Here is a 14425-nt window from a genome sequence, read left to right on the forward strand (position 1 = left end):
AAATTTTTCCTCCTTCCATTTGTCCTTTTCCTCATCCCAGTTTTTCCTACCCACAGAACGAATTCTTGGAAAGTTACTATTAATGAGCATCAAACTGTTTAGGTAACAAAAGAAGTTCTTGAACACAATCTTTCTGGCAGATCCAAATGCAGATTTAAAATCATCATTAATGCCTTCATCCAGTTCTACTTGACAGAACATGTCATAAAATCACTGCTTTCTCACTACTCCTCTGGGGACCTAGAATATTCTTTCTCTATACATTACTGTACATTACACTCTCCACAGAAGAGCTTTATCAGTGCAACTTTGTATCTTCAGATTAAAACATAATGCCAAGAAAAATTGCTTAGGATAAAAATTAGGACAAAAGGCTAATATCAAGGTATATTACGATTTATTGAATGCCTCTTATAGTTCAAACTTTAAAAAGAATGTCAAAAAAATAATGATCACACCTATGGTTCCCAAATTATTAATCATGGACTCTAGGATAGTGAAGCAATAGTAAAAGTGTACTGTAACATAAATGCCCACAGCAGAAAGAAATTCCATTCACAAAAGCTTCCAGAGCTGCAGGAATATCCAAAACACTCAACTGTTTTTAATAACACAGGGATAACTTGAATCTACTAATACAGTTGAGTTTTTAACCCCACTGGTTCCTTGATCAATGTCTAATACTCAATAGCTAAGAATCTCCACATTTAAAAAAAAGTTCAGCAATAATACCTTGAAGAAAAATACTTAGGCAACATGAATATAGATATTCAAGGCAGATAACAGTTGAAATTATAACTGACATAATTAAAATACATGGGCATGCTAGCAAAATCATAAACTGAGTAAAGACCTATAAAAGCATGGAGTGTACACTTAGATTAAATTAATTAACTTTATATACATAATTTGTGAATTTTAGTACTCATAAATGGTTATTTTTTTACTAATTTTAAAAGTATTTCTATATAGGTTTTCTCATATTTTTAAGATACTGAAAGAACTAAGGCTAATCTAATCAATAGCATTTAATATCACTGAAACTATGAGCCTCTGAGAGTGAAACAAAAGTTCTAGGTCCTCTTATAAGGAAAATAATGTACAAGCCTCACTTTGGGTTCAAATTATCTCTTTTATTTTTTAAAGTAACAGAAACTATGCCATTCCCAAAATAGAAGCTAGCCTACACTCTTTAATTTTTGTTCCCTCGTACCAGTGACACTATAGCATTCTTCTGAACTGTTTTTCCTATAAATAAAACATCCTAGTGATGATAGCTAAGTACATTATAATACTAATAATACATTATATGCTTACTGATAATTACATGCTGCCTTTGCACAATTTTCAATCTTATCCTAGGATTTTTTTTTTTAGTTACAGAGTATGAGAGGGGTGAAGAAATGTACTGTTTTGTTTCTTAAATTTGTGTTATATTTATAATTTACACATAGCTTCCTATAAACTATACTGAATAATATTTAATTATCAAATATCTTAGTAGTTTTAAACCTAATTTCTAATGAAATTCTGGGTTATAGTAATTTTATATTTTCTGATTTTCTTTTCTATTACAGAGAGTTTATTTTTTAAAATTTTTCTTTATTTTACTTACCTAAATCAGGCTTTAGGTCAGTAGGCAAGCTTAATTTCCTTGACATCTTTGCTGAAAAATAAAATGTATTTTTAAAATTTTGAAGATTTTATTCTTTGATTAATACCAACTGATTTTCAAGATAGAAGTGAATACTTTTATTATTAAACCTGCACACTAGGATAATTAAAATATGATTAATAATATTTAGAGTATAAATAAAATCTTAGCCTTCCATGCTTTTGTAAATTTATAGTACTTACTTTGCTTGATGTAGTAGCTTTGTGTCTTTGAAGCTCTTGCTCCAAGCAAGGCTTACATTTTAACATTTAATAGTTACTTAGGCTTACAGGACAGGGTTAGACTTTTCTGAGAAGAAAAGTCATGTCCAGAAGATGTTGTAAATGAGGGCAACAGAGGTCTCAGGCAAAGCTAGGGTGAGTGACAGAAAATCTTGGCAGCTTCTCGCCTTCAGTTATTGTGCTTATTGCTTTTAAAATTTATAAGATACAGTCACACCTACTTCTAAAATCGATTCAAAAAAAATTTGATCCTACCATCAGTTAGCTGACTCAGTCATTACTTGATATAAGTTAATATTTCCCTTTTAATTTTGAGACCAAAAAGTCATGTTTAATCTAAAATTATAATATTTATATAAAATAAAGGGATTTTTATATAGTACTATAAAAATTAAAAGCTAATGAATAAAAACTAATGGCATTCACTTTCCATCCTCAAAATCAGTTATTGTCTTAATCTGGGAAGTAATTTAAAGTTAGGAGTTGCTGAACTATTTCTACTATGTTAGTGGTAGTGCATGCGCAACAGAATAGTGCTCCCTAGGTGAAATTTTGGAAGAGTATGTGTTTGTTAATATATGAATGCATACACTACATTAAAATTTGGACTGTAGGAGATATTTAAAGCACAGACCCTGCTAGTCCATAAGGGCGCCATGTAAACAAAGAGAAATCCAGTCATAGTACATAACATCCACATCTAAAAAAATGACAAATCCTGCGTTAGGAAAGAGACATTAGGCAGACTGGAAAGGGATGAAGGATGACATTTTCTTAAAATCTCAAAGCTTCATTAATCTAAATAGTATCCCTTAATAAACAACAATAGGTTACATTTACACAACATTAATCATATTTTCATAAACTAATAAATTCCAATTAATAGTTCAATGTAATACAAAACTGAAATAGCCAAACAAATCTAAGGTAAGTTGATTTCACATATGTGGCTGCTATATTTGATCCATAATACCCTTAAAATGTGAGGACATTATATCTCTAAAACAATACCTGAAAATGCAGTATTGCACACTATGAAAGAATTTGGAGGCTTACACCAAGCATCATAGACACAATATATACAGACTGCTAAGTCATATCTAGACAATACATATATATATGACATCTGAAGTAGATCACCTTTACATAAACTTCTTAGAATCCTACAGTATAGATTCTACCTCTATTACTAGTGTGATTTGTTCAACTTATTTGAAGCTTTGAACTTTTGCTTTTCAAACTTGGATGTTTACACCAATCATACCAGGATGTTATTGGAAAGCACATTCTGAATGTAGACGAAGCCCTGAAAGACATTTCTAGCAAGCTCCCAGAAGATGCAAATTTAGTTGATCTGTGAACTTTATTTTGGATGTAAATTTTTTGAACTATAGAAAGTAACTTTATAGTAAGAACCAGCACAAATTTATTTAGTTTTTATTTTTTGTGGTAACAGGGATTGAACTCAGGAGGCGTTTATTCTCCTGAGCTATTTCCCTGGCCCCCAGCACAAATTTATTAAGCACAATACATATATATACTAAGTGTGTATACACATGTGCACACAATTTCTTGAACAAGCTTCTCTATTAGGAGGAAGATTAAGGATAAGGGAAGAAAAATAGGAATTGGGATGTTATTTAGAGATTAGCACTGTGTTCAGAATCAAACCAAACTTGAGTTTGAAGTCTACCTCAACCAGTTACTCAGCCAATTAGTTTGCCTCTCTAAACCTTGTATTTCCTTATCAGCGAAAATGAGGCAACTTGTAAGGACTATGTAATAGATACTAAGCATAATGCCTGGGACACAGAAAGATTAAATAGACGATTGCTATTACTGAGTGAGTTTATCATAAGTTATAAAACTCTATACAAATATGTGATAACTGTACTTGCAAATAACTTAATGGTCCTTCATTCTAAGTCTATAGCAATAATCTAAGTAACTTAAAACAAGGAAATGGACAAATACTGAAAGGCAAGGAAGAGTAAGGTTAATCTTTTAAATTCATTTCAAAGACTAATTTCAATATATAGGTAAACATGGTCAAAAAGTAACCTTAGCAATTTGAAAAATACAAATAGCAAACTTGTTCTTTATTATTCATTTTATTGAGAAACAAATAGCAATGAGACAGTTTTAAAACCAATTAATAGGAGAGTTTCAATAATTAATACATTGCATATTGTTGTCTTCATAGCAGTTATTCATAGTACAAGATACAGACATGATATCCTGTCCAAACGCTATTAGTACAAATCTTTCTCATTGAATTAAGAGAAAGTAGCTGTATATCTATCCTATTTTGTATATCCATATACAAAATGGTCCTTCATTTGTATCCCCTTGTTTTGTTTAGTTTTGTCAGAAATGGGTATTCCATTGCCACTTAAATATTGCTGTCTTTCTTCAAATAGATTATGTTAAGAGAAGATCTTATCACTTACCAATGGTTCTGTTGATGCTTTCATCCAGTGAACAGACATGCTTCTGCCAAAAATGTCACTCAGTTTCCTGCTCTATTTCATTAAATGTATGCTTTTGAATAGGAGGAAGGAGATGAGGGAAGAGGAAGGGACTTAAATCCCTGGGATTAAAACTTTTGCTACAATGCATCTTTAAAGAGTGTCTGTTCTTTGTAGCATGAGGCATCTGCCTAAATGTCTGTTAACTGACAGGCAGCAGAACTGTGGATCTAGCAGGGGTTTGTCTTAAGTGGGACTGGGGACTTAGGCTGTAATCATCTACTGCATGATTTTTACTGAAATAGAACACTCAAATTTTTCTTTGTTTCATACATATTTTAGTATGAACTCTTAAAAATTTTATGCAGTGGTCATCTGCTAGATGTAACATCGGGAATAGTTAAACTAGATTTACAAAGTTATTTTTCTAAAAATAATATATTATAAAGAATTTTAAAAAATTAAGAAAATATGTTTCAAGATATCACCCAACATCCTGCCAACCAGAAATGATTAAGAGTAGCTAAACATCCTTCTAAATCTCTTTGTATAGATGCAACAGATGACTTCTAATAATTCAGAATTTTTTCTTCTTTTTCTAATTTAAGATGTAGACCTAAGATTATTAAATAAGAATGGTTCTTTCCAAGTACATATTTAAAGCACATTTTTCAGACTTGGCTTCAATTCCCACAAGCTTCTAGGAATCCTCATCTGAGTAGTTCCTCTTAGCGCCTCAAATTCTATTCACATAAGGAGCCTAGAATCACAGTCTGTCTCCTTGGCTCAGTGCAATTCCACTTGGGCTCCTCTGAGGAGTGCTGTGAGCAGACAGCAGGGAGATGTATGGAGCTTACTTCATGCTTGTCTTTCTCTCAAGATGACAGTTTTAGAATGCCTGTTCAACTCTCGGGAATGACAGCTTTCCAATATATGATTTTCTATAGAAAGTTAAAACTTTATAGTTGGACTCTAAGATAAAAGTCTACATCTTTCTGCTTCTGTGACTTCTGAGAAATATACTTGTTTGCAAGTTTGTCTGTTAGCTTTCTGGATAGCAGGTTCAAAAGAGGCAGATCTGAGGCTGCAGAACCTGTGTCAGATCTTGTGGCTCATTTCCTATACTCTGGCATAGTTTTGTCATAAAAGGGTTGTAGATTTTATCCAATGATCTTATGATGCTGACATTTTTACTTCTCAGAAGCACTTGTTAATCCAGGTACCCTGTCATCTTACTCTACTACATTTATTAAGAAACTACTGCTCATGCCTTGATGTTGCTCATGTTCCACTGTGGCCTTCAAGCTGAAGGTATAGGATTTAAATGAGTTTCTGGAAGACAAGTTGTTTTTCTTTTGTTCACTTGTGTTTCTTCAACTCTGTCCTCAACATTCAGTATTTTCCTCACTTTCAAAATTTCTTGTCACTGGAGAGTACAAACTAGGTAGATTTTATGGACATAAATAATGGGAACAATAGCAAAGAGTTCGTACATTTGAGGAAAACTGTTGTAACAAAATACCAGGGGCTGGTGACTTTATAAATAAAAGAGATGTAGCTAGCTCACACATTTGGAAGCTGGAAGTCCAACACTGTATAGATCTATTGATTCTGCCATTCATGAAGACCAAAGAGTTTAAATGATGGAACTAAACAAAAAAAGGGGATACAGATGAATGACCATTTTGTATCTGCGTATTCAAAATGGTTAGGATAGATATACAGATACATTCTCTTAATTCAATGAATAGAGGGATTTCTTCTAATAGTGTTTGTAAATAGGATATCATGTCTGCATCTTGTACAATGAATAATCACTAGGAAGAAGTATGCAATATGTTAATTATTGAAACTGTCCTACTAATTTGATTTAAAACTGTTTCATTCTTATTTCTCAATAAAATTATGGAAAAAAAAAAGACCAAAGAGTGATGGTGGTATATGAGTATATGTGAGAAAAGATTACATGGTGAGAAAAGAAAACAGAGGGATATCTAGCATTTTCCATAGCAATCCATCCTTGTGGGAACTAAGCAGTGTCCCCCAAACACTACATTAAGCTCTTTGGAGGGCAGCATCCCCAGTGATCTAATTGCATTGTGGTAAGCCCCACATTTTAAAGGTTTTACTACCTCTCCACACTGCCACACTGGTCAATCAGTGAAACTCTGGAGGACCTACTCAAACCATATACAACCCATAGAAAATACGAAGAAAAGAGGTATGATACTCAAGAAATAAATCTTCAGGCAAATGACTGCTTAGGTCATTATAATATAAATGACAATTTTATCACAATTGATGATTTTTTAGTCCTCCAAAACTAGAGAACTCTTTCTAAGGCTTCTTAATTCTGGAGATTTTTATTGTTTCTTTAAAGTTAAACAGGTATTTTATAATTTTCCTTCAGTTTTTTCTGTCCATTGTATTCACATTTAATTTTCTATACAGAGATTTTTGAAAGAAAAATAGAACTATAACTTTCACTTTGTAGTGTGATTTTTTGAGGGGGTCATGGAGGCTAGGTATTAAATCCAGGCCTTCACAGTGAGCTATATCCTCAGTATATTTTATTTTTTGAGACAAGGTCTCACAAAGTCACTAAGCTGGCCAGGTAGGGTTCAAACTTTTGATCCTCCTACATCACTTTCCTAGAGTACAGTAAAAACATAAAGGTGAAAAGATTTAAAATTATGACAACATGATGAAGTTATCAAAAAAGCAAACCAATTGTTTATACTACAAGATTCAGTATTTGGAATAAAATGAAAGCACTGCTTGCTTTATCATGTGCAGGTATCTAATACTGTTCTTCGCAAAAGGATAATGTTGATGTGTTCACATATTAAATTAAAACTACAAGGACAGTTAACAGGCCTAACAATCAGCTTGTAGGAGGGTAGAGAATCCAAGGAGAAAGATAAGCAGATGCTCTTTTCATTTAAATTACTTTAATAGCTATTAAACTAGTAACTCCAGTGCTATTTGCCATACTAGAAATAAAATTGAGTTCAAAATATAATCTTGTAAAATACTGCATCACTGTATATGTCTAGTACTTAATATATTTAACATTTCGAGAAGTTAATAAGTGAATGAACAGAGCTGGTGAGACAGCTCTGCAGTCTAAAGCACCTGCTTAGACAAGCTTAGGCAGCTGTAGGGGACTGTGGTTTCATCCCCAGTACCACATGCCTTGCCAGCCCTGTCCTCAAGGCAGGCTGAGCTGGCCAAAAATAGAAAATAAATAAATAAATAAATAAATTTTAAAAAATGAATGAAAAGAAACTTCACTGGATCTTTACTTCTACAGAAAGAAGCTAATGTTTTTTCATAAATAAAATATGATGGGGTTGGGGAGATAGCCTAGCAAGTGCAAGGTCCTGAGTTCAATTCTCGGCACAGAAGAAAAAAAAAAAAAAAACAGTGATGAAAGAAACACAAACAGCATAAAATAAACACAAATCTTTAAAAAGGACTTTCAGGAAAATTCAGAACATTACCTTAATGAAGGGATAATTTTAAAGAGAAGTTAATATTGTCTAGTAAATAATTTGTTGTAACAAATTCTTTTCATTCTTGGATTCCTAGTAATTCCTAGCTTTTGTCAATCTCTGCAACATTTTACAAAAAAGGCTCCATGGGAGAAAAAGTATACATACATCTTTTTTTTTTTTTCCTGCATTTTAGGGAAGGTTCTACAGGGTATTCAGGGTCTCACTACTAGATCAGACTCATAGTGATTCTCCTGTTTACCTCCTCCCAAGTGCTGGGATTACAGGTGTGTGCCACCACGCCCAGTCTTAACTGCTGTCTCAGCACGCACTGGGGGTAGGGCCAGCAAGGCAGGCCTGGGGATTGAACTCCTGCCCTTGGGCCTGCTTGCAGGGGCTTTAATCCGCTGAGCTATTTGGCTGGCCCTTATTTTTTTTCATAAATCTTAAAATAATAACTACTAACATTGTAAGTGTCAGGGTTGAATCGTGTCCTCAAAACTCACTTGTGGAGGCTCTACTCTAATTCCTATGCATGTGGCTATATATTGAGACAGGATTCTTAAGTGATTAAGTTAAACTGAAATTTTTAGGCTGAGCTCCAATTTGACTCAGTGTCCTTATGAAAGGAAATATCAACAAATAATGGAGCAAGCATAGACACAAAAGAAAGGCCAAGTGAGAACACACTGAAAGAGGAGCCATCTGTAAGCCAAGGATAAAACTTTCAGAAGAAAGCAAAGCTGCTGATACTCTTATCTTGCACTTTTAGCCTCCAGAACTGTAAGAAAATAAATTTCTGTTGCTTACAATACCCAGTCTGTGGTACTTTGCAAACAGCAGTCCTAATAAACCAATAAAACAAGTAATGATGAAACATAAGTTGCCACATTTACTAAGCTCTGTTCAAATGATTGCTCACAAAAATATTTTTCAGTAAGGTAACATCAATTCAGATTAATTCTGTAAGGAATCAAATAGGTTATTTCTAGATAAAAAAAGATTACTATACATCCTTTAAGAAAAAGTTCTATAGGAAGATAAATGCACACACATGTACTGGAATGTGGATCACAAAAAGACTTCCAAGTGCATTTATTATAACACATATGTTCAGAAATAAAATTTAAACTTGAATATGTAATATATCAGCACCCTTCAGATTTTAAACACCCTGAAAAAGGAAAGGATTTGTTACAGAAACATGGATTCGTATAATGGTTTTGAACTATCTGTCTCTAAAATTCAGTTCTTGAGCAACTGAGGGTAAGGAATGCCTTTCAAAACTGGAAATATTAAAATTACCAGTCAATCTCACACTTCTTCTTCTCTCTCTCCTTTTGCTGTCTTCTGGCACCATAAACTTGCCCCTCTGCCATATGCTTCCCTGCCTTGGAGCCAGCCTATTATGAACTGAAGCCTCTACAAACTAGGAGCTACGTAAACCTTTCCTCCTTTAAAAATGACAGAATAAAATTACTAGTAAAAAATTATATCATTGAATGCTTGCTCATCTTCTCTTGCTAGTTGATCTGCTATTCTTTCTACAGTTACTTTGTGGGTCGAACATAATGGTGAGCTTCTACAGATTAAGCAAACACATCATGTTGGGGAATATAACGTAGAAATATCAGTGCTATTTTGTTTTCTATTGAGTAAAATAATGTCAGAACTTAAAATACTATTTAATTACTTTGATACACACCTCTACATTCACATGGCAAGAAATTATAAATGCCCTTTTTGAATTTATTCATCTCATAAATATAAAAGAATTGGGAAGACAGTACCAGAAAAAGTGATCACAAAAGGAAGAAAAACTGCATGCCTGCATATGAAGTATAAACTATGAAACATTACAGTGAAGACATATGTAAAATAGTTAAGACAACTAGACTCCAGATTGACTAGGTAATTACCAGAGAGTATTACATGGGATATGTCTTTAACTTCTCTAAGATTCAATTTTTCTTAAAAAATAAAGGAGTAAGAATTACTTTAAAATAATGGGATTTAACAAGTTGGAGATTTAGAATAAAATGTCAATGGAATTTCTGTACTAGAACACTAATTTTAAAAAGGAATCATTGGAACTCAGGCAAACAGAACTAATGAAAATAGCACTTGGAATAGTGCAAAATACTATCTTCATTGAAATTGACTTCAAAAACTACTTTGGTTTTTGCTAAGAATTAATCATGATCTAAATAATATGCTCTCTGAACTGGAAAGCTATAAAAAGTGTTAGTGATATAATCTTTCCTATATTAACAAATAAATGCTATGTGAAAAATTATCTAGTGTAGTGGTTACAATTTAGGAGATGGCTATTAAATGGAGCTATTATTTCTATTTGCTCAGGCATAGCACTCTTTTAAGTCATTATAATTTTGACTGTTTTATTTCTTAGTATTATTTTCAGCTTATAGCTCCATGTAATAAGGCAATTTGGTAATCATACCTTCTGAGTGAAAATTTGTAATAAAATGCAACAAGGATCATGTCACAGTCAAATCCAGTGAGAAATCTACTTTCAGCATGAAATAGTCTTTAGAAAACATGAACCACACACTTTCAAATTTACCAGATAATGCTAACATTTGGACAAAAATTTTATTCACAAGTATATAATGAAAAGTTTGATTAATACTTTGCAATGCAGGTAGATATTTAAGAACTATTTTACATAACTTTAAAATAACTAAAAGCTTTTCAGAATTTTATGTTCAAATTATCTATCTACCTACCTATCTATTTATTTTTGGGGTACCGGGGATTGAATTCAGGACCTTGCGCTTGCTAGGCAGGTGCTTATTCTACTGAGCTATCTCCCTGGCCCCTAAAACTTTTTATAAGTTGTAACTGAAAACTAATCTAAGTGATTTACAGAAATTGCGAATAATACAGGAAAAGCTATTATTTTGAAAGTTGGATTGAACCTCCTGCCCCTGTGCCTGCTTGCACTTAAAGTCACTTCTAGATAGGCTGTTCTTATATATGAGAACGGAAGCATTATTAAAATCCTTCACCTGATTTAGCTGCCCATCAGGAAGCAATCTCTGAAACCAAGACTTGGGTAGATGGGCTAGGGAACTCCATAGTTTGATCTAGTTATCACTCTCAAATTTGTCTTTGAGGCACCATATACTTGAGTGATGGGATATAATGCTAAGACAGAATTTAGTATGAGCCATCTTTTTTCCAGATTACCAGGTATACAGGCAGGACCATAATCAAATTATCTAATTATGAATCACACAATGGATTTATTTTTTAACCTGCAGAGACTTATATTGCACTAAAAAGAAATATAGCACAGGAGTACATAGGATAGACACTGAAGCCGGATATTTGGGTAAAAATTCTGTTCTGTCATTTGTATTGGATATATTAATTTGCACTCAGCTTCCTTATCTGCAAAACAAAGAAATAATAACTAGCTTGCTGAAATTAGTGACTGAATTAAATAAAAATTATTATTTATAAAGGGGTGATACAATGCCAGAAAAATTATAATGGATATGTACAGTTTTAAAAGTTACTGGTGTCAGCTATTCCAGCTGTCCTGTCATGCAAAAAACAGACAAACAAATCCATAATACTGGTTTCTATGTTTGGGTTAGACTGTTTAATCCCCAGGTACACAGACTGCATCCAGACTTTAGTGCAATAGTAGCTGAGCTGTGAAACTTACATGTTCATCCACTTGTTATGAGGAACAGCAAGGTGTGTGCATGTGTACAAATGTGGGAAAATGGGATTTTTACTGGCCTTATGCTCCACATACTTTGGTTTTTTGTATGATTACCTGAGCATTACAGAGTGTAAAATAGATTTGTTTAAAAAATAAATATATCTTTTGATTTTTCTGGTAATGATAGCCCAACTAAATACAATGGCATATGAAAAACAAGATTTACAAGTTTTGGAGGAAGGCAAAAGTAAATCACCAGATTCCTCATGTATGGCTTGAGAAGATGATTTTCATAACAGAAGAGTGTTGTGGGTGGATGATAACTGATGATGATGGCTCGCATGCTGGCCACATGAGCCAAAGTTCTCGTGAAAGTTTCCTAATATTAGTTCCCTAATACAGGGAAAGCTCAACAAAATGAAAGCCTAAGATACAAACTTACTATGATAAAATCAAAGATGAAAGAGATTTTGATGAGTTACGCAAATATGATGTCACTTTAAAAACAAACAGCTGGCCAATGGTTGTGCTTTACTTGACCTTAAACATGTGGCACAGTTGATAGTTTACAAAGAAAATAGCAAATGCAAAATATCATGGAGAAATTTTCTTAGAGGACTGGGACTGAGGTCATAAGAGATCATTTATGGCAGAGGAAAACCAGAATGTTTCTGCCTTGGAACTGCGCAAAAAAATTTGGAGCACACTGCTGAGCTGACAGGTGAACAGGATCAGAAGCATCAGAAGACCTAATACAACAGGAAAATCAAAGAAATGTCAGCTGTGGCTTCCACAAAAGTACAGGATGGCAAAACATGCATGCTGTTAGTGAAAGCAATATCTGTGTATGGAACATGCAACTGTCATGTATGAAGACTGCCTTAGTTGTGACAGTGGAAAGAAAGCTTTCTGTGGCTGAATTTTGTTTGTGTTTATGTTATAGTTCACACAAAATTTTATTTTTCATGTTATCAGTCAGGTATTGTAAGCAAACAAACAGCTGATATGAAAATGTTCATGTCTATTCTAAGCACTCATTACATATTTGATACTATATTTCACTGACATCCTATTACCCTGCTAAGTGCATGTTGCACAGTATAGTAGGAAGCTCCTGACAAAAGAGGAAGAAAAGTGACAAGACTGCCACACAGGAAAAGAAAGCTAAGCACATGTGCTGTCAGTGTGAGACGAGAGCATGGAACACGTAATAATTATGTATGAAGACTGCCTTGGGCATGACAGTTCAAGCAAAGCTTATTTTTTGGTAGAGTTCATTGGTATTTTCATTGTACTTCATTTAAGAATATATTTCTGATGTTGTTTTTTAGGTTTCGTAAGCAAGTACACAGCTGATGGCAAAATACTGATTTTGAGTCTAAAAGCACAATACTTATTAAGAATTTAATACTTTATTTTATTGATATTTTATGTTCCTGTTAAGTATACAATGTATAATGTAACAAGAGCCTCCTGATAAAACAGCAAGACTGAGATGTCAAGAAAATCCTATAGAAAGACAAGGAAAACAAAACACATGTGTTAACAGTGTAAGTGATACATATTTACAGAACATGCTGTTTTCATGTGTGTAGATTGCCTTAGGTGTGATAACTGAAGTAAAGATTGCTTTTTTTGTAAAGTACTATTGGCATTTTCATTGTAGCTCATATAAGAATTTGGAGTTTTCTTTTCTAAGACTCAGTTAATGTTGAAATTTTAATGTTTTATATCAATACTTGATGGAAAATATCTGTTATGTCTAAGAAGTTTGATATTCAGACAGATAGTTAGGGTAAACCAAACTGTATATGTTGCAGGTTAATAACAAGCTCCTCTTCTGGAGGCTTAACTACCTAAGTTTGCAGATCAAAAATTAGAGAAAAGGAAGGGCTACAAGGTCAGCCAACATTTTGGTCCTAGCCTTTTAAGGTCAATGAAGACTCAGGACATAAGAGAACCTATACCGTAACATCATGCAACTCAGTTGTGTCCCAAATTTTCTGATCAAGGAGATTATGGAGCCACAGAAGAAAGTGATCAATGATGTTCAATGTGCCTAAGGAGAGTTACATGGAGAGAAAACATTCTCTCAGGCTTTCACAGAGAGCAAACTGGTCAAGCAATGGCCGTGACTCATCCACATGGCTGACAATGACAAAGGATCTACAAAGTGTGGTACAGAGTTTCAGCATAAATCCTGAGGGGATCTGGCTGACCTTGGCAGATACAAAAGTTACATTTCTTGTTATATAGGTCTTGCTTTATCTTGGTCTTAACCATTGAGCAGAAAAATATAAAAATATAGTATAAAAAGTAAAGCCATACTAATATGCTGAGCTGTTAAAGGCTCAAGTCAATAACTTCTGACATTTTGACAGTATTATAGAAAACCCACTACTATTATGGACTACTGGACTATATTGGAATACTTTGCTGAATTCACACACCTACAATATTTAAATGACAATGGAATACCCTTTTCTGACAAAACTAAACAAAAAAGGGGGATACGAAAGAATGACCATTTTGCATCTGTATATTCAAAATAGGATAGATATACAGCTGCATTCTCTTAATTTAATGAATAGAGAGATTTATTCTAATAGTATTTGTGGACAGGATATCATGTCTGTATCTTGTACAATGAATAACCTCTAAGATAACAATATGCAATGTATTAGTTATTGAAACTGCTAGTAATTGGATTTGAAACTGTCTCATTGCTATATGTTTCTGAATAAAATTATTTAAAAAAGGAAAAAGATGGTGACACTGCCTTACACACTACAACAAATTTGTAATTGATTGTATCTATTTAAAAATGTAAATATATGTTTTCTTGAAATATTTTTCACAAGTTACATAATTAA

At 33.3% G+C, this 14425-nt stretch overlaps 1 protein-coding gene across 3 annotated transcripts in view; it reads right to left on the reverse strand.

Moving 5' to 3' along the window:
• Nucleotides 1-14425, reverse strand: part of Stxbp5 (syntaxin binding protein 5) — a 190057-nt gene that overhangs the window by 29909 nt on the left and 145723 nt on the right. For all 3 annotated transcript variants that reach the window (XM_023705777.1, XM_004645484.2, XM_004645485.2), the window contains one exon: nt 1616-1666. In XM_023705777.1, the coding sequence (XP_023561545.1) occupies nt 1616-1666 (51 nt within the window). The remainder of the gene's footprint in view (nt 1-1615; nt 1667-14425) is intronic.

This window comes from Octodon degus, unplaced genomic scaffold (genome assembly GCF_000260255.1).
Source record: "Octodon degus isolate 3935 unplaced genomic scaffold, OctDeg1.0 scaffold00229, whole genome shotgun sequence".
NCBI classification, from domain to species: domain Eukaryota; kingdom Metazoa; phylum Chordata; class Mammalia; order Rodentia; family Octodontidae; genus Octodon; species Octodon degus.